Source organism: Eschscholzia californica, unplaced genomic scaffold (assembly GCF_041429995.1).
Source record: "Eschscholzia californica isolate CP2 unplaced genomic scaffold, dmEscCali1.0.p SCAF_4, whole genome shotgun sequence".
NCBI lineage: Eukaryota > Viridiplantae > Streptophyta > Magnoliopsida > Ranunculales > Papaveraceae > Eschscholzia > Eschscholzia californica.
Window position 1 is genome coordinate 6,429,415 of NW_028238461.1, and position 27,390 is coordinate 6,456,804.

The 27,390-nt window shown below is 36.7% G+C and overlaps 5 protein-coding genes and 1 non-coding gene across 9 annotated transcripts; 3 read left to right on the forward strand and 3 right to left on the reverse strand.

Moving 5' to 3' along the window:
* Positions 1 to 2,371: 2,371 nt before the first annotated feature.
* Positions 2,372 to 5,367, forward strand: LOC147542054 (large ribosomal subunit protein eL20z-like). 2 transcript variants are annotated; one of them, XM_086637848.1, is made up of 4 exons: positions 2,372 to 2,728; positions 3,272 to 3,344; positions 4,517 to 4,631; positions 5,094 to 5,367. In XM_086637848.1, the coding sequence occupies exons 1-4, from the start codon at positions 2,554 to 2,556 to the stop codon at positions 5,151 to 5,153; spliced, it is 423 nt and encodes a 140-aa protein (XP_086493974.1). In that variant the 5' UTR covers positions 2,372 to 2,553; the 3' UTR covers positions 5,154 to 5,367. The 2 variants fall into 2 exon arrangements, with proteins under 2 accessions (XP_086493974.1, XP_086493975.1); XM_086637849.1 differs by having other exon boundaries at positions 2,425 to 2,728; positions 3,278 to 3,344.
* A 917-nt stretch (positions 5,368 to 6,284) lies between these two features.
* Positions 6,285 to 8,349, forward strand: LOC147542055 (large ribosomal subunit protein eL20). Its single transcript, XM_086637847.1, has 4 exons — positions 6,285 to 6,336; positions 6,492 to 6,607; positions 6,709 to 6,772; positions 7,767 to 8,349. Exons 1-4 carry the CDS (start codon positions 6,322 to 6,324, stop codon positions 8,106 to 8,108), a joined length of 537 nt encoding a protein of 178 aa, XP_086493973.1. The 5' UTR covers positions 6,285 to 6,321; the 3' UTR covers positions 8,109 to 8,349.
* A 1,283-nt stretch (positions 8,350 to 9,632) lies between these two features.
* Positions 9,633 to 9,705, forward strand: TRNAR-ACG (transfer RNA arginine (anticodon ACG)). The gene has a single exon. It is a non-coding gene; the product is annotated as a tRNA-Arg (tRNA).
* A 355-nt stretch (positions 9,706 to 10,060) lies between these two features.
* Positions 10,061 to 13,291, reverse strand: LOC147542057 (NAD(P)-binding Rossmann-fold superfamily protein). 2 transcript variants are annotated; one of them, XM_086672914.1, is made up of 5 exons: positions 12,874 to 13,291; positions 12,587 to 12,784; positions 12,372 to 12,491; positions 10,815 to 11,087; positions 10,061 to 10,393 (listed from the first exon to the last, which is right to left on the reverse strand). In XM_086672914.1, exons 1-5 carry the CDS (start codon positions 13,000 to 13,002, stop codon positions 10,229 to 10,231), a joined length of 885 nt encoding a protein of 294 aa, XP_086529040.1. In that variant the 5' UTR covers positions 13,003 to 13,291; the 3' UTR covers positions 10,061 to 10,228. The 2 variants fall into 2 exon arrangements, with proteins under 2 accessions (XP_086529040.1, XP_086529041.1); XM_086672915.1 differs by having other exon boundaries at positions 12,587 to 12,786; positions 12,879 to 13,063.
* Positions 13,292 to 13,362: 71 nt separating this feature from the next.
* MCM3 (Minichromosome maintenance (MCM2/3/5) family protein) lies at positions 13,363 to 18,904 on the reverse strand. Of its 2 annotated transcripts, none has more exons than XM_086672912.1 (17): positions 18,696 to 18,904; positions 18,498 to 18,610; positions 18,208 to 18,416; positions 17,693 to 17,823; positions 17,379 to 17,617; positions 17,040 to 17,276; positions 16,796 to 16,950; positions 16,488 to 16,696; positions 16,211 to 16,376; positions 15,930 to 16,114; positions 15,754 to 15,813; positions 15,560 to 15,652; positions 15,175 to 15,359; positions 14,759 to 14,830; positions 14,519 to 14,660; positions 14,082 to 14,170; positions 13,363 to 13,620 (listed from the first exon to the last, which is right to left on the reverse strand). In XM_086672912.1, exons 1-16 carry the CDS (start codon positions 18,759 to 18,761, stop codon positions 14,114 to 14,116), a joined length of 2,319 nt encoding a protein of 772 aa, XP_086529038.1. In that variant the 5' UTR covers positions 18,762 to 18,904; the 3' UTR covers positions 13,363 to 13,620; positions 14,082 to 14,113. The 2 variants fall into 2 exon arrangements, with proteins under 2 accessions (XP_086529038.1, XP_086529039.1); XM_086672913.1 differs by having other exon boundaries at positions 14,070 to 14,170; positions 18,696 to 18,896.
* Positions 18,905 to 21,436: 2,532 nt separating this feature from the next.
* Positions 21,437 to 27,313, reverse strand: KASI (3-ketoacyl-acyl carrier protein synthase I). The gene is made up of 7 exons (XM_086632213.1): positions 26,319 to 27,313; positions 24,889 to 25,320; positions 23,412 to 23,585; positions 22,796 to 22,909; positions 22,475 to 22,576; positions 22,095 to 22,161; positions 21,437 to 21,710 (listed from the first exon to the last, which is right to left on the reverse strand). Exons 1-7 carry the CDS (start codon positions 26,823 to 26,825, stop codon positions 21,643 to 21,645), a joined length of 1,464 nt encoding a protein of 487 aa, XP_086488339.1. The 5' UTR covers positions 26,826 to 27,313; the 3' UTR covers positions 21,437 to 21,642.
* Between the last annotated feature and the right edge of the window lie 77 nt (positions 27,314 to 27,390).

Genomic DNA, 27,390 nt, shown 5'->3' on the forward strand with positions numbered 1-27,390 from the left:
TAAAAAATTTTAAGTAAAATAATATTTTTTATGGAAACTAGAAATCCGGCGAAGGGGTCCCTTCTTTTTGCCAGAGATAGATGTATGGGTCAAAATACGTCAGCAGGAACGCCCCCAGAAATCCACGATTAATGGGCTCACACGGTGACCAAGTCCATGAATTAATGGTTAATGGGCGCGACCCATTTATCTTCGGACACTGTGAAAGAACGTTAAAATGCGCAAGCACATCCAGCCCATGAATTAATGGTTAATGGGCTCCACCCATTTATCTTCGGGCACTGTGAAAGAACGTTAAAATGTGCAAGCACATCCAGCCCTGGATGAAGAGGTCCGCCCTCAGTAGACCTCCATCCGTATACCGTTGGGGAGACACTGAAATATCCCGTATATACTCGTTAGGGTGGTTACGATGCCCACTTTTATGGTGGCAGTTCTATGCGTTACCACATTAAAGATGACAACACATCACCGGGTAATAGTAGACCCAAGACACTATAAAATGACTGAACTAGGGGTGGCAATGTTGCCCGCGAGCCCGAAAGCGCCCATGGGTACCCGAGCCCATGACTGACCACGGGCACCCGCTACCCGTTGCGGGTAGATCCCGCCCGGCCCGATGAAATTTGGTGGGCGGGCGCGGGTAAAACCCCTTGCCCGACCTCCCGCCCACACCCGAGTCCGATAGGGCAAGCCCGATGGGTGCCTATATATACCCGCCTATTTGTGGTCCATTAGGAAGCCTAAAAGAATAAATCCACTTCATATCTTCAATAAGGCGGAGAGATTGTATGCCATGAGATGTGGGATCCATAAGATATCGCTCATTCGTTAGATCTAGGGTTAATTACTCCACCACTACCCTATTATATATACCCCACGTTCCCCCTAAAATTCTCCTTTTCCACTTCTCATTCTGTCATTTGGTACTCTGTTAGTGTTTCTCTAGTTAATCTTTTTCTCTCTCTCTCTCTCTCTATCTCATTTCTCTATGAGTTTCTGATTATCTATACAAGATCTATAACTAAGACCAATACAAATTTGTAAACAATATCTAGACCAAATACAAGCATATACATATATATATATATATATATATATATATATATATATATATATATATATATAACTTTAACAATCAACTGAAATATCAAAGAAGAAATGAATTGATTCTCTAAACAAACAAATAAAAAATGATTTAAACTTGGATGAAGAACTATGCCCGATACCCGAGCCGCCCGTTGCCCGACAACCCGACTCCTTTAGTGGGTGTGGGCGGGCTTTGGGCAGAGGAAAATTAAAAATTACCCGCCCGATCTACCCGACTACCCTAATAGCCAAAGAGAAGATCTACCCGATCCGCCCGAGCCCGAAGTGTTTTTACCCGTGGGCGCCCATACCCGCCCGATTCCCACCCCTAGACTGAACCAAGGATGATACAGATCATTTGGTTATCGACTAAAACACTCGACATCCAAATATTGGATCATATACAACACAACCCACTAATTTCTCTCTGATACAGAAGGATCAACTAGTTGTCTACGACACTTTTACTACTACTATCGTCTTATTTCTCTCTGTGGTCGATCAATCCATCATCCATTGAACACCTACGACTTTTGTTATTCGATCAAGAGGGACATATATTTCTCGCTCTTGACGACCACTCATCACGGAAGGGCGACTTATCTTTCTCTCCCCTAACGACAACTCATCACGGGAAGGGCGGCATATCTTTCTCTCTCCTGATGACCACTCATCACAAGAAGGGCGACTTATCTTACTCTCTCCTAACGATCACCCGTCAAAGGAGGGTGATCTATCCTTCTCTCTCCCAGAGATTACTTCAGTAGAGAATAACATTCACAATTCCAAAGCTATATCTCTGGATTATTATTCGTATTTCAATACTTGTTAAGTTTACTGACTTGACCGTCGGATCCCCTTAGGTTGGAACTGTCTCGGTGTCCCAAGGATTTTACGGTCACGTGTGTTTTTGTCTCTTGTTACAGGTTAAGCCCAAAGACGTCGTCGGTGTCCGTAAAAATATTTACAGGTGACAGTCTGACTTCCGATCAACGACTCGCTGACTTCTTGACCCGCGATTTCGACCCCTCATAATAAAGGGTAGAGAAAGATAAGAGAGGGAATGACCGAATGAGAGAGAGAAAGGGAGGGGGGGGGGGGGGGATATGAGGAACTACAACGAGTTTGGCCGACCGACCAAACTATATTGGCAATGTAGAAGGGTGTGTGTGTTTGGAAAAACATTTTTAGTTTCCCACCCTTTAAGTCACCCACCTTTGGAAAAGCTTTGGGGGCCAAAATGACTACTGATTATAAAATAGGGATGAAATAGAGAGAGAGAGTCATACTTCGGGTGTCATGTTCCTCTCATGTCAGCATGTGCAACTCGTCTATGAACAACGTCATTGCAGAAGATGTCAATTATATAGAGAGAAATAGAGAGAGAGGGAGAGAGTCATAATCGTAATAATAAGTTCCCCATCCCCAACCTCAATTTTTTTGTAACTTAACAAAGAAGAAAGGATGGGCAAAGGGGAAGAAGAAACAACACAGTACGGAACTTTTCATGGCGTTCCAGTTCCTCCTCCTCCTCCTCACACATCTATCGGTTTCCCTCAACCAACTCCACCCCCTGGATTTCCTGGTTCCGTCCCAACACCACCTTCTTATTACTCTCATGGCTACCAAGGTCTTCCAGGTACTCCACTAACTAAAACCCTAAACTTTTTCATTCCCTTCATAAATTATGATCCCTTGTCCTGATTTTGCTCAATAATCTTAATTTCTGTTATTATGATTACTTGATATGTTTGATCTATATATAATAATGGAATAATCTATTTTTTTTTTTAGGTGTTTTAGCTCTTGAGATTGAATTCATTTTTTCTTTTAGATATTGATGATCTCAATTAGAAATCTGGGTATATGTGATGTTTTGATCTAAATTAGGGGTTTTCCCTTGAAACGATTTTTTAATTTAAAGATTGGGTTCCTATTATTCAAGCATTCTTGGTTACTTAGAGGTATCATCGAGGTCGAAAAAATCTTCTTGATGTAGATTTATATGATTCTTTATGTTAATTTAAATATGAATTTCAAAACAATTGGCATTTCTTACTTTGAATTTGAAAGAAGATTGTTAATTTTCTGTTTATCTTATGTAAAAAAAGGTAAAATTGATGTCTTTATTGGTTATCTATGTTAATATATACTGTATGTTTTTTTTGTTATGGTGATCAAGTTACAGTTGTTGAAGTAGCATATGTAAGAGAGCCCCGTCTTCCTTGCTGTGGTATTGGTTTCGGCTGGTTTTTGTAAGTTTCCAATCAACATTTCGAACCCTCTTTTTTTTTCCCCTTCCACAAAAGTATTGCCGTGAACACAACTACACGCGTTTTTTTATTTTGTTTTAGTGTATTGCATACGAATTCTATTTTTATGTTATCAAAATTACGATTCTTAAGTTATAAGGCATAAAAAGGCTTACTCTTAACCGGCTATTCAGACTTGATTGAATTTATATTTAAGAAAATTTGAACCACCTATGAATCATTTCATCTCCCTAGACGGACACCACCATGACCTCAACACAAGGACGTTATATGGTAATTAAAGAAACTGCAAAAATGCATGAAGACTAGGACATGAACAACAAACGCAACAATGGGACCCCACATAGAAAAAAATCATGACATTGTCCATGTAAGGTGGTATGAATGTCTTTTCCTTTGTTCCTAGTAAAATTTTCTTTGTGGTACGGAAATTTGTTTAGCTTTGTCGGAAAGAATGAGCAAGTGTATGGGTTTGTACTTGGTTGTTGCAAGTGAAGATCTTGCGCTCTGAGTTAAAAAAAGAAGAAGAAGATATTGCGCTCTAACAAATGTCAAGTGTGTTAGACATGTTAAGAGTCTGATCTTACTCTACAATTTTAAGGATTAAGAACACCTTCAATTTGAAATTAAATGTTAGGTGTCTAGAGATTTATATATTCATGGTATGGGATTCCCACTAGACACTGGAGATGGAAATTTTCCAGAGACCATCTAGCGATGTCAAGAATTGGCGAACAAAATGTGAAGTTTGAGTAGTAGGAAAGGTCAGATGAGCATCAGCTTGCTAAAATTTCTTATCTGATTTTGTTAACATTAAATTATTCTGTCTACATAGCATAAAGATCATTCACGATATTCATGGTATGATTCAAATTTCAAATGCTAAGAAGCTTAGTTATAGAGTACGTGTACTCCCTGAGTACAATGAGATAAGTGCCAAACGGTACATTTTTAAATTGCAATTAAACATATTCTTTTAACCAAAATGCAAACACAAACGAAAAGGTGATATCAAAAGGATCCTATATTCTTCACCATTTTCAGGGTTTAATTATGTCATGGATTTGCCTAACCGGGCTATGGATGCGATGAACTTTCTGAATCTGTTTCTGTAATCTCTCTCTTCTTACCGACTCTTTTGGTTCTTTTTGAAGGTTCATACTTGGGTTCTTTGTGGTTGCTGTTCCATGGTATGCTGGAGCTATCATTCTAATGTGTTCTCGAGTAGATCACAGAGAGAAGGCAGGATATGTTGCGTGCACCATTGCCGTAAGTTTTCCTATTCACTATTCTAATTATTCTTTCACCGGCATTTAATTGAAATTTTGATGAGCTCTTAATCTTGTTTCATTTTGTTGTATGTTTTAGCTTCTTATATTTTATTTTATAATTTCATTTTTCATATTCTCATAATTACATTAAAATAGAGTAGCCAAGAAATCTATTGTTGCCAAGCACCAACATTTTGAAATCACTCAATCATTTCGACTACCCTTTGATCTATTTATACTGCAAATGCTACTGTGGGTTAACATTGTTAACCTATACAGTAGCAATCGTTGATCCTAGTTATAAGAACTAATAATAAGGATACACGTTAATGTACCCCAACATTGGGACTTCCTCGGTTGCAATATCAGTGACCTCGTATCGGTGTTGGAGACATATAGAGTCATGCTACATATTATATTATATTTGTTTTATCGAATGTATTTATTTGCTGATGGACAGGCTATTATTGCTGCAATTACTATCCCTCTTGGTGTAACAACGGGAACTCATTCATGGTGATCACCTCAAGGGTCGATAGCTCCAACAAAGAAAGAATATTGTCATTATGTGGATTTACATTAAAACAGTACATATTTCTCTTTGAAACTGTAATATATTATGACTTCTTTGCTGTCTATTTGTTTTCACCAAAAACTTTGTTTATGTGGAAGATATCTCTTTCTTTGTCGTGTGGATGTCCTATATTTTGTTATAATTGTAGCGATGTTTCTTACGTGGTGTTTGTTTTATTTCTTATAGTCTAAATCCCAATCATCTAAATTGGGGTCTTTCTAATCAATTGACCCAGAATCAATCAGAACCAACCATTCACGCGAGTGGGATGTTACAAGTTAGACAAAAGCGAACAGGCTGAGATTTGGTCCGAGAATATGTCGTCAGTTTATATATATATTTCAACATTTGAAACCTCTTACCACTCCAACCAAGGGGTGTTGGCACCAAACCCTTGTCTATTCCTTCTTTTTTTTTTGTTGAAATTTGTCTATTCCTTCTTAATCGAAAGTTTTCAGAATAGCCAACTTTTAAAACGATAAATGTTGAACTATAGTTTGATTTGCCAAGAGACGCTTTCTACATGGGTAAAGTTAAGCATTTCTAATGGAACACTCAATCTCTAAAAGTTAGACCGCCACTTGGGATATTTAGATTCTGTAATAAAAAAAACATTCTCCAATGGAACACACTCTATGATGATGGACGAAGAGAGAACGTGACTACGGGAGGGTGACAAATTTGTTTTCTAACCGGAGAAAGATTATGAAATGTTTTTTCCACCTCCTTTTACCGCGAGAATCGATTTCCCAAGGTTTTTAGACTTGCCAAATAGCTGGAAAATGGATCCAACTGACTTTACTGCCTAACAAGCAGGCCTTGAGCCAGTTTTGTAATTTGTAGGTCAACTCTCCAACTATCCGAGTAAAGTGGTATATATAGTAGCACCCCACGGGGTTTAGAATCTAGAGCCGATATTCAATGACAACAAATCAACGGATTATATACTACGTATGCTAAATCATATTCTAAAACCGGTTACACCAAATAATTAAATTAGGGTTTTGAGCCCAATATATATCTAATATTCTCCTTCATTTAGAGACTCATTTGAAAGCCACCACTGTCGAGGAGAAAGAAGTAGCAGCTAGGGTTTAGGAAGGTAGTCGCAACAATGGTGACTTTCAGGGTAAGTGATCTTCTTCTTCCTCTTCTTCTAATACCTCTCATATCTATCGTTCAGAAATTTGTATTCCGTTTATTGATCTTGCATATTAGTCTCTTCGATTTGTACTGATTGTTTGTTTCATTTTCTCCCTTTCTATTGATTTTTCCTGGATGCAGTTTCATCAGTATCAGGTTGTTGGAAGAGCACTTCCTACAGAATCAGATGAACATCCTAAGATTTACAGGATGAAACTATGGGCCACAAACGAGGTTCGCGCCAAATCGAAGTTCTGGTGAGTAAAATAACCCTAATATGTTATGAAAACCCTAAATTTTTGTTTTTGATTTTTGGCGAGTTTGTTTTCATGGTGATGATGTTTTGATATGATATCAGGTACTTTTTGAGGAAGCTCAAGAAGGTCAAGAAGAGTAATGGACAAGTCTTGGCTATCAACGAGGTATAAAAAATCTTACTTTTTTTTTTTCTCTTTTACAGATTAGATCTAATTGTTCTTGAAAGTTAATAGTTCGCCTAGTAGTTGTTGGATTGCTTTGCTTTGTGTATTAGGATTTAGATATAAGAAGCTTGTTGATTTCAGATTTTAGGGATTTGTTATTAGACTTGACTAGTGTGTTGCAGAATGTGACCTTTCTTCATGCCCTAGACTTGATTTAAAATATTTTAGGATTAGTTTTCTCTCATGGGTTTCTCTGTATGTGTTGCATCTCTTTAGCTGCTTATGAGTTATGATTATCTTCTGAATTGTTGTTGTGATTTCCACCATTGAAATTAGCTTGAGCTCCATGACAATGGGTATGTCTTAGGTTTCCCTTGTGGGTTATATAACCAGTCCTAAGATTCATTTCCTTGATAGAAAAGAATACTGAAATTCTTATGTGTAGTTTATAGATGTAATGCCCTTTGCCACTTTGGGGATGTTAGATTTTCTCTTGGTTAAGTTTAATATCTCCACCCTATATTATGTGAATTCAGCTTGTTGGCCGAACACTCTGCTTCATCTTTACTCTCACGTTACTGGCTTCTTAGCAAACTAACATTTCTTGTTTTGATATTTGCTTGCCTGTCTGTTATCTTCTCGTAGTTCTGTTTAATGCTTTTAAAGTATTTCTTATATTGGTTTTCAAGTTTAGTTTACCAATGTGGAAAAAGTAATGCTTCAGTCTTGATCTTTGACGAGTACTAAGGTTGTTATGTCCTATGTGTTACTCTGAAGACGGTCAAAGTGTTTATTCTTAAATGTTGAGATGGTTAGCTGTTTGGGTTAGAAGTAGCGCCCCTTGAATGTTTAGTCAAGTACTAGCTATTCTATCTGGATTATCACACTGATAATAGTGTTCTAAACCCTAAATTATGTCTGGGTGTCTTATCTGTTAAATACTTCTATTGTCTCAGTTAGTGTTTGGGTGTTCTTATTCTCTTTCCTCGTGCAGATTTTTGAGAAGAGCCCAACTAAGATCAAGAACTACGGTATCTGGCTACGATACCAAAGCCGAACAGGATACCACAACATGTACAAGGAATACCGTGACACTACTCTCAACGGCGGTGTAGAACAGATGTACACCGAGATGGCATCCCGTCATAGGGTCAGGTCTCCGTGCATCCAAATCATCAAGACAGCAACCATCCCTGCCAAACTCTGCAAGAGAGAGAGCACTAAGCAATTCCACAAGAAGGATATCAAGTTCCCATTGGTTTTCAAGAAGGTTAGGCCACCATCCAGGAAGTTGAAGACCACATACAAGGCAACTAGGCCCAACTTGTTCAAGTGAGGTTTGTCGCTTATTTGTCAAGTTCTTTAGTTTGATCATTTTGTGGGTTCTAAGAAGAAGAAATCTTATCTGTTTTTGTTGGTTGGTACATTTTATTTAGTTTTTGATACAATTTTGGAGTACTTTGGAATTAAGAAGGTTTTGTTTTAAGCTTATGTTAGATAATTATGAACTAGAGTATTGCTATATGGTTTATATTATTCTCTTGAATATCTCAAATGAGCAGATTTCTTTTCACAAATCTGTAACTTGTGAATGCATTGAACTTGCCGTTCCACAACTTGACATTACCATGGAATCTGTAACTCGTGACTGAATATTTTGTGACCTACACCTTGTACACAATATTTTTGAGCTTCTCACTATTTTTGAACTTGTTAATTTCTTCCATAGGACGCTCAGTTTTTCCAATTAATTTTTGTAATTTTGGCGGTACTGTCCCATTTGCAGACGAAAATATGTTATTCTTAAAGTGCGAATGCATCATCTACAAGCGAAAATATAATCCAACTATAAAAGCATCTACAAGCGAAAATAAAATCCAACTATAAATGCCAACTTGAGTCGAATTTTCTTTCAACTAAAATGCAGTTGTAAAAGGCGCATTGACTCAACAATGCTTTAGATTTTAAACACTGTAAGATTGTGTACTCTACCAAGTAACCGGCTTAGGAATGCCAAAAAAAGAAACTCTACCAAGTGTTAAAAATAGATGTAGCTAGTTTTTTTTGTCTACGATCGAAGTTATATATGAACTAGAATGACTTTCCGGTTAACTCAAATGACGTCAGCGGACGTCTTACCGATGACCGAGAACGTTAGAACAGTTATTTTAGATGGCCTAGAATAAAAAAAAGTTTAACCATATATGTATATGAAATGAATGTATGAGAGTGAAAATAGTGCGAGTAGTGTGACGGAGAGTTTAACCATAGTATATGTATATGAAAATGAGTATATGAGAGTGAAAGTAGTGTGAGAAGTGTGACGGAGAGAAACGGTAAATATGTATATTAAGTAATATATATAATTAATTTCAACAAAGAAAAAGTAATATATAATTAGGGCCTTTTATCTTCTTCCTTTTTCTTCTACATCTTCATATCTCTCCCATTTCGCCTTGTTCCTTCATTTTTGTCTTCATACTTCTGTCACATTTTGATCTTTTCTTTTTCTTCATCTTCCTCCTTAGAGCATTTAAGCGTACGCGTGTCTTTTGGGACGGTCATGAGCATTGTCGTTTGAAAAAAAAGGTTAATTTTGTTTAACCCTTAGTTTGTCACTAAATGGCTGTTTTGGGTCCAGACCAGTGTCACTGTTTATCTGACCCAAAATTACTTATCTCATACAATGTGTAACCTATAGGAAGGATCTTTTAACTTCAGTAAATCAACTCCACCTAGTTCAACAAAAAAAAAAAAAAAAAAAAACTCCACCTCAATTCTCAATATAAAATAAAAAATTCTGAATTCCTACGAAGTGACCGGTAAAGTAAATTTACGAGGGAATAGTAAACAAATCAACGACTCTGTGGCCCAATGGATAAGGCGCTGGTCTACGAAACCAGAGATTCTGGGTTCGATCCCCAGCAGAGTCGATATATTTTTCTTGCTTCAATTTTTTTTTTTTTTTTTACCAATGGCCAAGAGAAGACACGATACTAAACCCGTGCTTATTTATGGATTCAGAATTTCCTTCTGCTGTTATAGTCCCAGGGAGTTTAACTTCAAACGTTTTATTATGTATTCTGAACTTGTCTTCGCATAGCAGAGATGCACATTTTCATTATCTTGTTGGGCTATAGGCCCGGTCTTGTTTCAGTTTGAGTGGGCAGTTATTGAGCGTATCACATCTTTGATGTATCAATGCCAGATGTAACGACATACGTTGATCGTAGTCGACTTCCAAAAAAAAAAAAAAAAAAAAAAAAGAATAGAAAGAACAACAAACAATGTTCAACTAAAGGTTATTATGATATGAACGTATAGTCAATGTCCAACCACCCTAACTGTTGCTGTTTAATGTGCAGATGACGAATGAAACGGAGAAAGAATAAGCTTGAAATTCATCATTTACCATATCAAGGCACATATAGTGAGTGATATAGGTGATTCTCGAACTCAACGTTGCTTTATAGAACCAAAAAGATCTTCGAATGAGCAATTTGGAGCATCAGAGCGAGCAACTATCTCGACGACCTTGTAAGAAGATTCAGGATGGATCAATGCCTCTACAGCTACTTCTGCAACCTGATCTCTAGATATAGACCCTCCCGAAAGTGTATCCTGCACAGACCGATATATGTTTCAATAATCGTATCACAGAAATGTTACAGTTATAACGTAAAACAACTATTACAACAGTTTTTGGTTAAAAATGGGTACTTTTAAAAATGATTAATTAACGAAAATCTAGCCCACGAAAAGAGTAAAACATGTCGTTATAACAGTCCTGAAGTTTACCCTAAAAATATAACTGCATGGGCAAAAGACAATCAGGACATGAAATACATATTGAGAGTTAAAAATGGTAAAACTTCCGCTATAACGATTATAACAGCCATGTTGCAAAAACCGAAATTTGCATATACCTAGATAAATGGTAACGGTGGATGAATGGTACCATTATCTTCGTTATAAAGCCGTACTTCAAGCACTAATCTAAATTTGTAATACTATAAAGAAATAAACTTGACAGAAAAGTTACCTCTGGTTCCATGATTATGTTTCCACTTGGAGGATCATTTTTCAGTCCACCAGGTCTTACGATTGTGTAGTTTATACCGGATTTTCTGATATAATTCTCTGCTTGTAATTTCGCTACCAGTGTAAGTCCAAATACATTCAGAAATATGTAAGCTGGATTTAAGATTTGACCCATTGCAGCACCATTCACTAAAATGGAACTTATAAGTATGAACCTGTTCACATTGTTTTTTTGGCAAGCATCGACAAGGTTTACAGTGCCAAAGTTATCAACCTGTAATACACAAAACCACAGTTCATTGGTTAGTAAAAGTCAGTAGCGGAGGCTAAACATGAACGGAGCGAGAAGATTGAAATCTTAGGCGGTGTTCATTTTTTTTTACAAGTAGTGGAAGTCAGTAGCGAAGTCGATTAAGGTCTCGTATAAGATACGGGTTCTAACTTAGAAAAAGACAAACACTACGATAGTTAACAAATTGAATGTTTTGAGTGATCGAAAGTTTTTCATTTATATGCTAGATCTTTCAGAGATTATAAACCAGCACAAGCAACAAATAAAAACTTAATTGCTTTTCTAGAACGGTAAGAAGTTCGAACAATTGTTTATGACAGGAATATATTGAATGTGATGACTCTTGGAGCCCATATCAAAAAGAAAAACTAAGAAGCGACGAACTTTTGAACAAACAATAAGTGACTTATTGGAGTTTCAGTAGAAAAAGATAAAATTGGATACATAATCTCAATAACAACCCAGAATAGGCAAATGTGAAAATATCCCGTTGTTGAGAACTAAACATAAATTTGATGTTTTCGAACTTAAACCTGTTCTCGAGTCATTTGCCCCTTGGCATTAACGTACTTGGTTCAAAGATTAACCTTCGTCCATGTGGGACTATTTCTCTATACTAAAATTGCAAAATTGTTCTTTGTATTTCTTATCATGTTAGATCCCATGATCTGAACTATAGATTCCCACTGTCACATTATCCATTGTCATGTGCTTTTATCTTACGGGTATGCAGTTATGAAATTACCCATTAGAGAAAAAAAAAACATCACAAGTTATGACACTACCCAAAATGCACTTGGTCTTGATTTATCAAACTAAGTAATTTAGTTCAGCATTCCTCTCTCCCTTGGTGAAACACAAAAACATATTCCTACTTATATCTCAAGAACTACAACAACGTGGTAGAGCGCCCTTCTCCCATGTGGGACTATTCTCACACGCCCCCTCACGGGTGGCTTTGTTTGCGCCTACCATGTTAAGTTTGTGGTCATCCAACTCAAAACCATTTTCCAATGAGGGGAGAGAACCTAGATAGACGTTATATTGTTGGTTGCTAGATCACCCTTCTCCCATGTGGAACTACTCTCGCACTAAGATTATACGTAATAAGAACTTGTTATAATGAAATAACTAGACACATAAACTGATGTTTCCAATCTCTTTTGGTTCTTGATTTTTTTTCCCTTTTGCTCCAATTTTTAGTAAGAAATTGCAAAATTCTATAGTAAGCTTATTAAATAAAATGTAGGTAGAAAAACTAGTAACCTTCCATGGAGTAAATATATCCCAAGAAGGTCGAAACCCAGTAGCACAAATAACAGCTTCAGCATCATCACCAATGGCTTCTGCTAGCTTACTTGAACCCTCAGTCACATCAGCCTTCACCTGTTAATTAAATAAGGTGACCCCAAATCAAAAAATCACTCCAAAAAAAAGATACCCACATTTCCAAAACCAGTAAACAATTGAAAAAAACTCACAATTTCAAGAAATGGGTTTTCTTTAAAACTAGTTTTAGCTTTGTCAATATCACGAACTCCAGCTTTAACTGCAAAACCCTTAGCTAAAAGTTGCTCAACAATTCTTTTACCAGTACTTCCTGTAGCTCCAGCTACAAAAACTTTCTTTCTTTCACTAGAATTTGAACCCTCCGGTAAATTACTCTCAGTAATCTCCATCTGCAAACAAGAAGAAAACTTAATGTTACTATTAAAGAGAAATGAGATGATATCAGGTTAGTAAAGAAAGAAAGAAAGAAACCTTTTACCTTGGTGGTGGTGGTGGCTTTGATTATTGTGGAAGAGAAGGATTTAGAAATGGGTAGAGAGAATGATTTGATTTTAGTGAGAGAGTGAGTTGAGAAGATGAGATTTGTTGTTGCTACTGCTGCTGCCATTTTTGGACGGTTGAGGTATAGTTGTTGTTTTCTTACTACTCATCAGCCCCCAGAACGGATCACTCAATGAGAAGTTCAAATTGTACCACGTTGCAATTTAATTTAAATTTTTTTTTTGGCCAAAACTCGGTTTTTTAATTAAAATAAGAAGAAAAATGTTAAATGGACCCGAAATGAGTCGATCATAGACTGAAAACCGACATGACCGATTACTTGTCGACTGATTACCAGTCGATGGGCCGACTACGTTGACATGAGATATGTATAATAAAGCAAAATGGTATGGAACAAGAAGCATTTTCTTTTTGACAAACTTATAAATATCATTTATCACTTTTAACTTCTCATTTCTACCAAAAGTAAACTAGAATCGAATTTTTAGATTGAAGTTTAAGTGATTCATTCAACTAGAATAGAATCAACAGAAAATTCAGAATTATACAATTCAGAACAGTTGCTCCAAACTAAACCATCCATCCTGAAAAAGATACATCATTTCTTCTCCAGTCAAGTTTTTTATCATCACAACAATAGGATCTTGATCTTCATAAAATGTAGATACATATGTTTTTTCTCCAGTGGAAGTTTCTTCTGCTTTTGTGAGATTTCTCGAACTCCCTGAAAGTTGAAAATTCATGTCAATTCTTAAGAACAGAGCAATGAAGAAAAAAAAAGAGGGGTTTTCAATAAGATTAAGGGGCAGAAACAGTTTTGATAGATAAAGAGAAGGTCCACGTAAAACTTATTGAGCATTATTGCATCTTTGAGAATTCATTCATCATAGTTGCTGTAATTGGGTTGTATGAATAGTTTTTTTGTTATATAAAACAGACTTCAGTTTTGTAATGGAAGTCCACAGCAATTTAACAAGTCAATGGGTTTGATGATCGAGGTTAAATGCAACAATCACTGATATTCAGCACGGGGTAGGTCGAGAACTGCGCACATTTATGAAAGAAATAGAACGTAGAAGCTACATACTTATCATTTTCAAAGTCTTGGGATCAACCAAGGATAGGAGAAAGAAACACAAAAGGCAAATAGGAGAGAACATAAAAATAAATTACCACTACACCTACATCATTGCGGATGATGATCTCCTAGCTAGGACTCAAATCATATGCACCATATCGCCGTTTATCATCAATCGGTTGTCTTCTTGCAGTTTCTGCAAAGAAAAAAATCGGAAATGAAAGAAAATTCATTATTGTATTTTCTATATTACGCAACTGACATAATATTGTACATCCTTTGGTGGAAAGCGAAAAAACAAGTGAATTATAAAACCAAAGATAAGCTTCATTTCATAAATAGTTTGATTTTGCCACTCCTTTACATAGATAGATATCTAAATAAAAATATAAAAACTAAGTATTGTAATCCTGACTTACATCAGAACCCCAGATCCTAAAAATTGCATATTATATCTCATAATTGTGTTCAGTACTGTTTTACCAAATTTGGTTCTTTCGGGTTAAAATTCTTGGAATAATTTAAGCATGATCAATCATCTTACCTCTAACAGAGATACTATCTCTGGCCTTGTGTATTGAACAGATGCACCAACATTGACAACTTTTTCAATATCTGCAATTGATATGAGATCCAAGTGGTTTGCACGCATATGTTGGCCAAATACGGAGCCAAATGCTTCAACTCTGTGCCCAATAAGAAGGAAAAAAGGGTCAGAAAAGAGCAGTACTGAACACAACTTGCTTGTAGAAAATTGTGTATGAAGTAAAGCTTGGAGACAGACCTGTCTTGAGATATAGTGGAAGCAGGTTGAGCTGTTGGAGGGTCATCTACTTCCATGGCATCTGATGTTGCACTAACCAAAAGAAAGAAAATAAATCAGGATAAGTAAACAGAACAAAGGTTTAAATTCGGCGATAATTTTGTGATGACTCTAGAAACGTGATTCTCAAAGTTTTTATTTATGAAATGAATGTAGATATTTTGGCGGTGTACTTTTATTAGAACAACTTTTACCAAAATCTAGAACTCTACATCCTACCCCATTATAAAACCGAATCTTATTATTCATTGTTACCAAAGTAAAGTTTCGTCAATTGCCAGTTTGCTGCTATATCCACAGTATCGGAAAATAATACTCAAATAACAGAGGTTTCTACTTAAATGAATTAGTATAAATAAAAGTTCTTTAACACTCACTCTGCAGTTGCAGGAGTGCCACGACGGCTAGCTCGAGGGTTGTTACTAGTAGCGTGGTCAGCTCTTTGTTTCCTCTCCAACTCTCTCTCCCTTTCTTGTTCACGATTATCCATGTCTGTCAACTCTTTATGATAGATGGCAAAGTTGAGAACTTTCAGAGCAGCTTCAACGTCAGTTTTTGTAACCTACATCAACAGAAATGAGCAATTTAATAAGCACAATGTTCCAAAATATGACTAAACTCCACAATACACTTTCTCTTTAAAACAAAACTTCTAATTCATAGCTAACATTCTAGAACTTATTTAAGTGCACTCTATTACAGACATAACATTCCATTATGCAAGTACCTATAGTGCCTAATCAAGCTCAATAGAGATTTTACCTTTTTGCTCAACTTCAATTTGGCATGAGCTGTTGAAAGACGAATAATAGTTTCTAAGGTCCGAGCAGTGATTGGGAGTGTTCCGCCACCAGACTACAGAGACAAGCTAATGTTAGATAAATCTATGAGGGGGAAAAGTCTGACCATTACCATACTATGAGATCTTATAATCTCAAATAATTTAAAACACTAACCATAGCATTTGAACCAGCATTCCTAAGTTCTGCATATGCAGTTGCGATTTGATCAGAGGCCTGCAACAGAAAAGCAATTGGAAACAACATATGAACCCATGATTGGTCTAGAACAGTATAGTCGGTGATACCATTTTGCATCATATTAACTTATTGAAAGAGACTTAAATCAACACCTCATCTGTCAAATCTGGCTGAATCCTGTGCTTAGCATAATGAATATATTTTTTAAGAAACTTGATCGTGAGAGTCTCACGCTTGCGGGGAACTTTTCTTCCATGGAGCATACGATTGTACTTAACAAAGACTGATGAACCTCCATCAGCATCCTCTTCTCTTCCATATCCCAAACTTCCATCACCTATGAAAGTTCAGTACACACAAGTGAGCATAGTAGAATAGATTTTAAGTCCTAAACTTCTTCAAAATTCAAATATATTTGTTAGTTGTCTCATACCTCCATCTATGGTTGAACGGTACCGGTGCATGCGTAGGACATGCTCTGAGATTTGAAGGTCAATATCAGGGTCCATTTGATCCAACACAATAAATAGCAAGTCAAAACGAGAAAGTAAGGAGTCCGGGAGGCCAATATTTTTTGTTGGAGTAATTGATCGATCATACTGTCATTCAGCAAAGGTACACAATCAGGTATAACTTGAATGGTAACATACACGAACGCATTCCAAAAATATGAATTCAAAATGGATATAATTTAGCAAATAATAACTTACAGTCCCATATATAGGATTTGCAGCTGCCACTACACTGCACCGAGCATTTAGTGACGCATGAATACCGGCTTTGGCAATGGTTACAGTTTGCTGCTCCATTACTTCGTGTATAGCTACACGATCTTGATCGTTCATTTTGTCAAACTCATCAATACAAACAACCCCTCGATCTGCAAGAACCATGGCACCAGCCTCTAATCTTCTTTCTCCTGTTCACAGAAGACCAATTAGTTTCTTCACCAAGCAGTAGCTGAAAGAAGAGCCAACAGATGCATTAGAAGAAAAATGGGCGACCGAGGATGTATTACCTGTCTCTTGATCAGAAGTGACAGCTGCAGTTAATCCCACACCAGAAGAGCCTCGGCCTGTTGTTGATATGGCCAGAGGTGCAATATTCATGATGGCTCTCAGGAGTTGAGACTTGGCAACAGAAGGATCACCCACCATCATCATGTTTATGTCACTAAAATAAACAAAAGAAGGATAAGTGAGAAAAATATCCCTGACCAGTAACGCATTCAAATACACACAAACGAAGTATCTATCACTCACCCTCTTAAATGGGTTCCATTCTTTAAGTTCTTTTCCATTCCACCAAGCATCAATAGTATCACTGCTTTCTTTATCCATGAATGTCCATATATGGATGGGGCAAGTGACTTCCCAAGTAACTCAAATGTATCATCTCTCTCGGCTATCTTTCTTATGTTTTTGATGTCATCCTGACTATAGATTGGCGCATTTGCCTCTTTGTTGAGCAGGGAAACATTGTTAGCTATGAGAACAGTCCTAGAAAATTCCCAAAACTTGAATTAAAATATGAAACAGTTAATGAGTACATATAAGAAAAGGAGGAAAACTAAAACATCCAAGTGGATCCGAGTATCCAACCTGAAAACTCCATTCACACTCCCACTGCTTCTCCCTGGTAGAGCTTTATATATGCCTACAATAGCTACACGATCCCCTGGTTTACATGCATCTACCAGATCATCCTCTACTATAACATCCACAGTACGTGGAAGTTGACCAGGTGCAGAATTTTCGGGAACTTCTTGCATGGACAACGTTTGATGGTCTTTGTATCTGCACAGCCCATACTCAGTCACCAATAGGTTGCCGTTGTCATCCTGTAAATCCAATCTGATTACTAACAGTTCTTTTTTAGACCAATGGTGAAGAAAATACATTCAAAATAAAATTACCCGTGTAGGATACACCGATCCCGTAGGAAGGCCTGTAGTGGATGTTATATCTCGATATTCACGTGTTGTGAACAGACTAGTTGAAGGGCAAAAATGAACACTTTTAACGACCTTTGGCCTTACAAGGGAGCCTTCAATGAATAAGAAAGAGAATTAGACACACTGATACGACAAGTCTTTCATAAATAAGATGTGTAAATATTTTTTGGAGATATCACCGCAACACTATAATATCCTCCTACTGTCCTACATAACGTATAAAGCAAGAAGCTACTTTAGTGAGTACATTTCTGGATTCAAGATGAAAAAAAAACTTACTGCTCAATAGTTAGGGTTTCAGCACTAAACCCTAAGGACTCTCCTAATGCTATAACTAAATATTGTAATGGTGACAATAAACTAGTCGTGGGGAGTTATAATTTCCGAAGAACTCAACAATATGCAAACACATTAAAAAAAATAAAGAAGATTAAAGGATGTAAATGAAAGTAATTGGGGGGAGAGGATGAAATTACATTTAGTGACGATTCCTTCAACACAAACCATGGAACCAATAAAGCTAGATAGAAGATCTCTAGGAGTAACTCTTCGAGAAACAAATGGTCCTTCAAATCCAACAAGAACATTTTCCCCTTCTTTTAGGTATTTATTATCAATACTTCGAGTTTTCTCAGTAAGTGCTTCAGAAAACGCCTGCATATACTCTCCTGGATTCGTTAAAAGCCTGAAAGACCAAAAGGACATGATAGGTTAGAGAGAGAAAGACTAGGTTAGAAAGAGAAAGTGTTGAAGTAATAGAACAAACCTTCGAGTTAGGTCAGTGTTGAAATCATGAAGATCAGATAGATCGATGATGAGACGACGACGTTTAAGATCTATCATTTCGCTAAGAGCTTGCATATAAATCCCTTTTCCTACCTGTTTCATTCATCAAAATCGAACTTTTTGTTAAGAGAAGAAACTGGAGATGGAAAGAGAGAGAAGGAGAGTTTTTTTTGCTTACATCTTGATCCAAGAATTCCAAGAATGTTCGCCGGTGAGCGGCTACGTCTACTTCTCCGATATCCATTTTTCCGTCTTCGTTTCTGGTTTCTCAGGCAAGAGAGAGAGAGAGATGACTAGGTTGCTCGCTTTTTCTCCTTTTTCACCTTCGTTGTGTTTTTGGCGGGAAGGTGTGATGTTTTGGCGGGAAAATAAAAGACCTAAAAGAAGGGATACCGATCACGTAAATCTGATACGTTACGTCGTCTCAATGAAAAAAACGTTTTAAAGGCGCCTCCACAATCGTTATTGGGCCTCAAGACACACTCTAGACTCGGTCAATTCAAGTCGACTGAGTATGGTTATAGGCGGCTTCCTTTGGGATGGTATCTAAATCTCTAGATGAGTCAACACTTGGTTGCCCAAGTGGTTAAGGTGTTGACATATACTCCAAAAGTCTCTAGAGGTCCCAGGTTCGATCTCCAGAGGAGGTGGAATCTTTGGGTTATTGAATTTGGGATTATTAGGGTAGATAATGTAGTTGGGGTTTAGGCCGTCGTTTAGTTGGGTTTCAAGCATGTTCTTGTTAAATTTAACATTAATGTGCTTATCACATCTTTGATGTATAAACGTCATTGTAATGACTATCGTACATCGTAGTCAATTTCAAAAAAAAAATCTCTAGATGAGGTTATTTTCACCCACCAACACCGGCAAGCTTGGATACGGTCTGGTACTACAAAAATTTTCACCCACCTTATTGTGTTGACATGTTTGATGTATAAACGCCATTGTTATGACTATCATACATCGTAGTCAATTTCAAAAAAAAAAATCTCTAGATGCGGTTATTTTCACCCACCAACAGCGGCAAGCTTGGATAGGGTCTGGTACTACAAAAAATTTCACCCACCTTATTGTGCTGACATGTTTCAGTGCTAAGTGCAAGAGGTGTCTTTTTGTAGCAAACCACCATGGATGCTCCAAAAGATTTGGGAAGGCATCAAAAGAGCCTATCAATCTAATTTTTGTTGATGATTCAGTTTCTAAAGAAGTATATAAACAACACCAAACACATTATTAAATGTATGAAGACTAATAGTTCATCTTCTTTGTGAATGTTCATATACCGAACTCTGTCACGAAGTTTGGTCCTACCAGACTGAATTCATCCCTAACTAACAGTAACTTTCATAAGCATATGTTGGTATCCTCGAACTGAAATATTGTGCATAATTCGACTATACTCCACCAAAAACAAACATAGTGAGTATTGCGGTGGAAACAGTGGGTGAAAATCGTAAATGATTAAAATTTTCGGCTTGGAACCACGGATGACCTCCAGTGCCTCTTGTTGCTATTTTCGGTATGTCCAAGCCAAGAAATGTACTATAGTTCGGTTGGGTCGAACCAAATGTTGTGACATATGATGGTTTTATCATGTCGTTTTTGTGAAATAGCTGATTTACTTTTTTTTTTTTTTTTTTTTACAACTCAGATGGTGTTCGTGTATCTCAAATCCCAACTCATATATGTCTTATGACACTTGGATTTTCATTATCCTCAAACTGAATATAGCTGGTATGTAGAAGCTGAGGGCATGTCCCAAGTTTGTTGCAATATTGAGGGACCTAGTAATGTAGTTCCCCATCAACAAGATATAGTGAACGTTGATTTTTTTTTTTTTGATGAAAGATATAGTGAACGTTGATGATCGTGAATTTTTCAGACTCAACAGGAGTTTAAATCAAGAGAAAATCTAATCAAACGAACAAAAGACATTGCAAGAAATCACTTATTTTTCCCTCAACAAAAAAAAAAAAAAAATCACTTATTTGTAGTATTGATTGGTAAGTCAGTAGCAAATTCACTTTTTTTTTTTGTTGAACTAAATAGCAAATTCACTTAGGGTTGCAAATTTGGCAACAACAGTAGCAACTTCAAAAACATCCATTTGCAAGATCAGACTCTTGCAAATAAATGTTGCAGATTTTAGATCATGCAAACCATTATTCACAATTAAAGAGTGAAAGAGGCTCAAGAAGAAATTTGTTTCATACTCTATCTAGAGAAACACGAGATCCAATTGAAAAAATATGATCAGGAAATAGGAAGAAAATAAAAAAGATAAAAATTAAGATACGAGCATATGATGTACTCGTATAAATCTAGGTTTCTAGCGGAGAGAAAACCAATGAAGCACTATGAAAATAATCGATAATCAGTTAAGTTTTGACCTAGAATAACCAGAGAAAAGAAGATGAAAGTGGAGATAGAAACGGGAAGGTGAAGGTCAAAAGGAGAAGATGATTTCCAAAAGAGAAAACAAGACAAATGAAGTAGTGTGGATTTCTATCGGCCATGGCTTCCATCGAACGTTTTCTATGACATTAAAACTCAATAATAAGAAAGAAATGCATTTTAGAAACAAAAGAAAATGGACAGCTTGCTAACAAGGACGTGATAACTAATTAGCAATAACTTCTTATACCTAATGGTGTACTGTGTACTTCCATTATTTCTTCTGCACTAGTTACTTGTTTCAAAAAGAGGGTGTTTTCTCTCTCTGCTTATCATACAATAATAACTCAATAAGCAAAATAACATTTTCAATAGGATCAGATTTCTGCAGTGTGGCTGTGTTATTTGTTTGCCCTTGAAAATCGGCAATCAAATAACCTACCGTCAAAATCAATCTCTTCCAATGGTATTCACGACTAAACCAAACAATATAGTAAAGCATTTGGAATACTAGGAATAACATTATTACGAACGATGATGCATATTGGATAAATAAACCACCGACAAAACTGAACAAAATCACATGAACTACAATTTCTTAACAATTTCATGAAGTTTTCCTAAAAGGAAAGATGACAATTGAGTTCTTTGAGTCTCACCAACTAGAAGAAAAAGCATACCAGACATGAAAAAACTCAAGGAAGATCAAGAAAATCATAATAAGAATATCAAGGCTTGAATCCTGAAAACACCACGACTGAGTTGTGTCCTCCGAAACCAAATGAATTCGATATTGCTGCAAAGAAAGGTGATTGTAAAGAAAATAAGTGTTATTGTGCCAAATGATGATACTTATATCGGATACTTTTAGGAGTATGAAATCTTTTGTGCCACTAGAAAACTAGTCCGCGCCTTTTTTCCGAAAAAAACGAGTCTCGGTTGATGTCAGTTTGTTAAATCTAACAATTACTGATTCAAAAGTAAGAAAATTGTAACTAAAATAATATTTGACCTAATAACTAAGACAAAATTTAGGATCATATATCCGTTACGGGAACTTTCAGGTTGTCGTATCGAACACCCAACACCTGGCACGTGTCGAATGATAATCCGACTAATGTTCATAATTTACGCATGTAACATCATTACTGTTACTGATATAAGAAAGCAATCATCTTACCAACGTTCACTTCATGCTGTTTCTTAACGTTTGCAACTGTATCGAATTCAACAGCAGGCTCTGGGTTCTGAAATTACAAAGGAAAAGTAGGAGAAATAAGCTACATAAAATGGTGCAAGTTAAAAGTAGGTTGTTAACTTCACTATCGTTTCCTTTATGGATTTTACATTTTCTTGAGAGGCTCTATTAGCAACACTATAGGCTTCTTCAGCTTTTGAGACTCCTAGACTCCTTTATGAAGCTCTAGGAATAAGAATAGTTTTTTCACTTCTTTTCATATATTAATTCAAATTATTCACAAAAGCTGTACTGCCGCATTTCGTGAGTAGTTAGTGACCTATATAGAAATAAAATGACGTAATGTTTCAAGTAATACATACAAATTGGTTAATAGTAGGATGCAACCACCCAGTAGTTATGGCTTTCATTGTTGCAATGGCTTCAAGGCCTCCAGCTGCACCGAGGCAGTGTCCAATCATAGACTGAAAAGAAGCAAAAGTTAGAGCATTTAAGGTGGAGGAGATCATTTTTTATCAGCTACAGAACATAATCATTCTTCCTAGGAAGCCAAAATAATGTCCCTGCCACGCTTTAATATGAAAAACCTGGTGGGATGGTCATTGTGAGGGATATCATCTGCACGAAAATCATCATTCCGTGTGTGTGTGTCCCTGTGTTTAAAGAGAGAGAAGTAAATTCACCTTGGTGGCATTGATTTTGATGTTTGAAGAGTCCTTGAACACCTTCTTTATAGCATTCACCTCAGCCAAATCTCCAGCAAGGGTGGAAGTTGCATGTGCATTTATGTAGTTAACCTAAGAAAAACAGTCTTTAAATCTATATATAGATAAGTATGATATCTATTAGCCTTTAAGGCTTGAGATTATAAAACAAGATAAGAAACATGGAATTACGGACTTTTAGCTGTTTCTCATTTCCTAAAAATGGCGATCAAGGGGTAAGTTTTCAAAGACTATAAAAGTCTAAAATAGAGTATATCCAATCCACGAAACAAAAATGGGTCAGCCCAACTGCTAGTAAGTCCATTTGGTACAATATTTTGTTGGTTCAGTGGGTTAACACAGCGAAACCACTTCGGGCCTATAAAGAGAAATTAATCCACCAGGTTCAAGACATCGCCCTGCAGTATTACTAAATGGCTATCATCAACTAGAAATTTACAACCTAATAGTCGAGTATTTTCTGCCCCCAGTAGTCCAGTACCATCTTAGTTCGGCAAAGGATCTCAGCCTTAGTTGGTATAAGAGTGTCGGGAGGTTCAAAAAGATAAATAATGGAAGGAAGAGAGATAAGTACCTCCTCTGATGACACACCAGCATCTTCAAGACTTTTCTGGATACATGTTGATACACCAAGTCCATCAGCTCTAGGATCAGTCATATGGTAAGCATCACAGTTAACTGCTCCTCCCAAGTACTCACCAATAATTGGTGCATTCCGCTTCATTGCATGCTCCAAGCTCTCCATTACCTACCAAGTGATCATTGATTTATGGTAAGAAAACCTCTTTTAGACAAGTGAAGATTCAAAACATATGTAATTACAAACAAACTGACAAGCACAGAGAAGAAGTGATTAGGTAGGCCTTCTAACAAAAGTTTCATACTCGATCAAGCTTGGTATTTTATAGATCCAACTCGATTATGCAAGAGTACACAGAAGAACTGAACAATACATACAAAATCTAACTTTATACCATTGAAGTGGTTTTGCAAGTGCCGAATAAGTATCTGAATACTAATATGACTTATAGGTACCCTTCCGGCACGGCACCAAAGGAATGTTCAGGTAACAACCCAAACATTTTGGTCTAGTTCATTTGCCATAAATAATGATAAGATAACAAATTTCCTATACAAAGTCCTCGGGGTGAACATCGGTTGGATAACCGACTTTTTGGGCTAATCCAAAGTCCAAACCGAAGGGTTCGGTTTTTCCAAATCTAAATCCGAACCAATCCGTTTATGGTTTGGTTCGGTTTCCGATCCGACTTATGCATGGACGGTTTGGATCGGTTGGATAACCGAACCACCAGTGACATTTTACTAGATATAAAATTTCGCATTTTTGACTTAAAAACGTGGAACTAGCTTAACTATTGAATTAAGGTGCAATTCTCCACGTCATTTACTTTCTGTTACACATGCATTAAGCTATAATATCAACAAACATGAAACTAACTTAACTATTAAATCTCAGCCTTTCATCATTCCCATCATATATATTTATATATAATATATAAAAACAACAATAAATGGTTTGGTTCGGTTTCATCGGTTATCCGTCGACCAAATCCATAAACCGATCCAAAACACTCGGTTTTGTCATTTTAACATCCGAACCAATCCGAAATACTATTGAATCGGTATCCAAACCGTCCAAATCCGTTTGGATCGGATTGGATTGGTCGGTTCGGATACTAAATGAACACCCAAGCAACAACTCAACTTGGACATAGGTAAAGCCAGTATCCCGCTACTCCAACTCTTCTATATAATAGATAACGAAAAGAAAATAAATGTAGCATACAGTTGGGCTTGTGATTTTGGGAGCTTGGCCGAATCCCTGCTTTATTTGTTTTCTCTTATATATATATATGGAGCTTCCAGGGATTATTTATATACTATTTTTCCTTATGGAGATTTATGACGAGTTTATCTATTATTTTCAAAGACTATCGAAATTGGGGCGAGCCAAGCCCCACCGTGAGCCCAACTACTTAGAACCTTCAGCCATAAATATAAGAAGAAGACCTATCTATAAAGTAACTTACCAAAACCCCAGCACCTTCACCCATAACAAAACCATCTCTATCTTTGTCCCATGGCCTAGAGGCAGTTTTTGGGTCATCATTTCTTTGTGATAAAGCTCTACATGCAACAAACCCCCCTAAGCCGATGGGAATAATTGCAGCTTCCGTTCCACCAGCAAGCATAAAATCAGCCTCACCTCGTCGGATGTGGTTAGCAGCAGCATAGAAGCAATAATTGGAGGTAGCACATGCAGTGGAAATTGAATAGTTTGGTCCCATTAAACCAAGTTCAATTCCCAGTAAAGCGGAACCCATGTTTGTAATGGAGTATGGAATGAAAAAGGGAGTTATTTTCCTGTGACCTTTCTCTATAAGAGATTCAACACCATTCGAAAACACTGTAAGACCACCCATGCCTGTCCCAACAAGGACACCACCTCGCTCTTTGTTGATCTGTAAATGACATAACAATAATTACTTTAGCCAACAGAAGTTTGAGCACAATAACATAAACAGTGCATCAGAACAGTCTTTGGTAAGTAACATAATTTCCCATAATCAAATAAGATTAGAATAAGATAAAAATTAAGATACTTGAGCTTCCGAAACCAAGTAACCACTGAAAAATATAGAACCAAATACCAAATTTACCAACGAGTCTGAGGTTTTGTAGACGCAACTGACTCTCTCAACCAAAGGAAGCATGTAGATCAATTTCTTAAAACAAACAGCTTACTAATCAAAAGGCAACTCAAGATTCTAAGACTAAGAACCTTCTAAACTATTGAATTTCCTGTAAATAATTTCCTAGTGATAACAACAATTAAGAATACATTAGAGATCCCTTTAACCACAAACTGGGTTGGTAACAACAACCACAACGTCTTATGAAGGAACGTCAAGAATCGGAGAAACCTAAATGCGGTACCAAATTTAGACTCATAAATAACTGAGAGGAACTAGTTTTTGTCTTGCATTAGGAACGGAGTACATTCAACTTGCAAGTTCCAAATTAACGCCCTAGGCGAAAAAAAATATGGCACATGACTACATGTGTTTTTGAGCTAGCAATAGAAGTGAAAGAACATAGATATGGATATTAATAATGATGGGCAAGCTAAGTTAGGTCTTCCATTTCCAGGAGGAATAAGTATGGCCCCCCAATTCTCATTCAAATACATCAGTTGGACGGTACCATTACCCAAAAAGTATTCATGCTAATCTAAACGGATCTGAATCTTAACCACTTTCATATACATATTTGCATTGATTCAAAATAGAATTTAATCTAAACAACTAAAGTAATAGAGAGATAAAGAAGCATCTGAGATTCAGATCCCCAATTATGTATAAATCGAAAGCTCAGATAAAGAAACAAACTGTAAACATGGCTGAAGAATTCAATGAAAATGACAATGCACATGAATTAAGGAATGAAAAGAAATGTCAACCTTAGAGAGAGTTTCACCACCAAGTCCAGCATCTTCAAGTGCTTTCTTACCAGCTACAAGACAATAACGAAGACAATCATCAAGACGACGATCATTTTTACCATCAATATAACCTTGAGATTCAAATCCACGGATCTGACCACCAAATCGAGTAGGAAATTTAGAAGCATCAAAACGATCAATAAGAGAAATTCCACTTTCACCAGAGAGAAGACGTTCATAATAAGTATCAACATCATTTCCAAAGACAGAAACAAGTCCCATTCCAGTAATGACAACTCGTTTCTTAGGATCTTTCTCTCTCTTAGGTGTTGATGTTGTTACATTATTTGTTGTTGGTGAAGATGAAGCAGATATCACAAGAGATGATGGATTCTTCTTCTTAGATCTGTTGTTGTTGTTGGTGGTGGTGATGACATTGTTGTTGGTATTGAGAAGAGGAGATTGCTTACGAAGAGATTCTAATGGTGAAACTCGGAGAGATGATGAAGATTGAAGAGTTTGCATTTTGTCTGCAAATTCTAGAGAGAGATGGTGGTGGTGGTGGTTGTGTGTGTGGATTTGGAGGAGGAGGATGAAGATGAGTTTTTATCAGAAGGGCAAAACTATGAAATCTCCGCCCATTTCCCCCCGTCTTTATATAAATGAGAAGTGTGAGCGTTTTTTCCTACCTGGATTGTGAACAAGTGGAGTGGATACCATCTGATGTGAAGGGTTCCAAATTTCTCTTACTTCAAACAAACCTAAGGATTTGTTTGGGTTGTTGCCCTAAATGAAAATTTTAAAATTCTTTACTTACTTGGATTTATAAATGCAACAATCCATGTATTCCAAATTCCTCGATTTGTAGAGTCGTATGCAACGTTAGTGTGCTAGTGTTTTGGATAGTAAAATGATGGACTATAATGGTGAGTTTGGATGCAAGAAATCAAAGTATGATTTAGTACGAATCTTGATTTTTTGGTTTGTTTAGAAAATTTAAATCTTTGGATTTTAAATTTTATGGGATCCATGAATCCAATGCTCAAAGTTGTTAGAATCTCGCTAAAGACAATCCTAGTTTGGTTATAGA

Coding starts and splice junctions, on each gene's coding strand:
- MCM3 (XM_086672912.1), bottom strand. CDS start 18,761: ATGGATATCGGAGAAGTAGACGTAGCCGCTCACCGGCGAACATTCTTG. Junction 17,824..18,207: donor TGAAGGAATCGTCACTAAAT/GTAATTTCATCC, acceptor TATTCATTGAAG/GCTCCCTTGTAAGGCCAAAG. Junction 14,661..14,758: donor TCCACTATATCTCAAGACAG/GTCTGTCTCCAA, acceptor TATTGGGCACAG/AGTTGAAGCATTTGGCTCCG.
- KASI (XM_086632213.1), bottom strand. CDS start 26,825: ATGCAAACTCTTCAATCTTCATCATCTCTCCGAGTTTCACCATTAGAA. Junction 22,162..22,474: donor ATCCTACTATTAACCAATTT/GTATGTATTACT, acceptor TTGTAATTTCAG/AACCCAGAGCCTGCTGTTGA. Junction 21,711..22,094: donor ACAGCATGAAGTGAACGTTG/GTAAGATGATTG, acceptor CTTTCTTTGCAG/CAATATCGAATTCATTTGGT.
- LOC147542055 (XM_086637847.1), top strand. Junction 6,608..6,708: donor CGCGCCAAATCGAAGTTCTG/GTGAGTAAAATA, acceptor ATATGATATCAG/GTACTTTTTGAGGAAGCTCA. Junction 6,773..7,766: donor AAGTCTTGGCTATCAACGAG/GTATAAAAAATC, acceptor TTCCTCGTGCAG/ATTTTTGAGAAGAGCCCAAC.
- LOC147542054 (XM_086637848.1), top strand. CDS start 2,554: ATGGGCAAAGGGGAAGAAGAAACAACACAGTACGGAACTTTTCATGGC. Junction 2,729..3,271: donor TGGCTACCAAGGTCTTCCAG/GTACTCCACTAA, acceptor ATGGTGATCAAG/TTACAGTTGTTGAAGTAGCA. Junction 3,345..4,516: donor ATTGGTTTCGGCTGGTTTTT/GTAAGTTTCCAA, acceptor TTCTTTTTGAAG/GTTCATACTTGGGTTCTTTG.
- LOC147542057 (XM_086672914.1), bottom strand. CDS start 13,002: ATGGCAGCAGCAGTAGCAACAACAAATCTCATCTTCTCAACTCACTCT. Junction 12,785..12,873: donor AAGCCACCACCACCACCAAG/GTAAAAGGTTTC, acceptor TCTTGTTTGCAG/ATGGAGATTACTGAGAGTAA. Junction 11,088..12,371: donor ATATATTTACTCCATGGAAG/GTTACTAGTTTT, acceptor TGTGTATTACAG/GTTGATAACTTTGGCACTGT.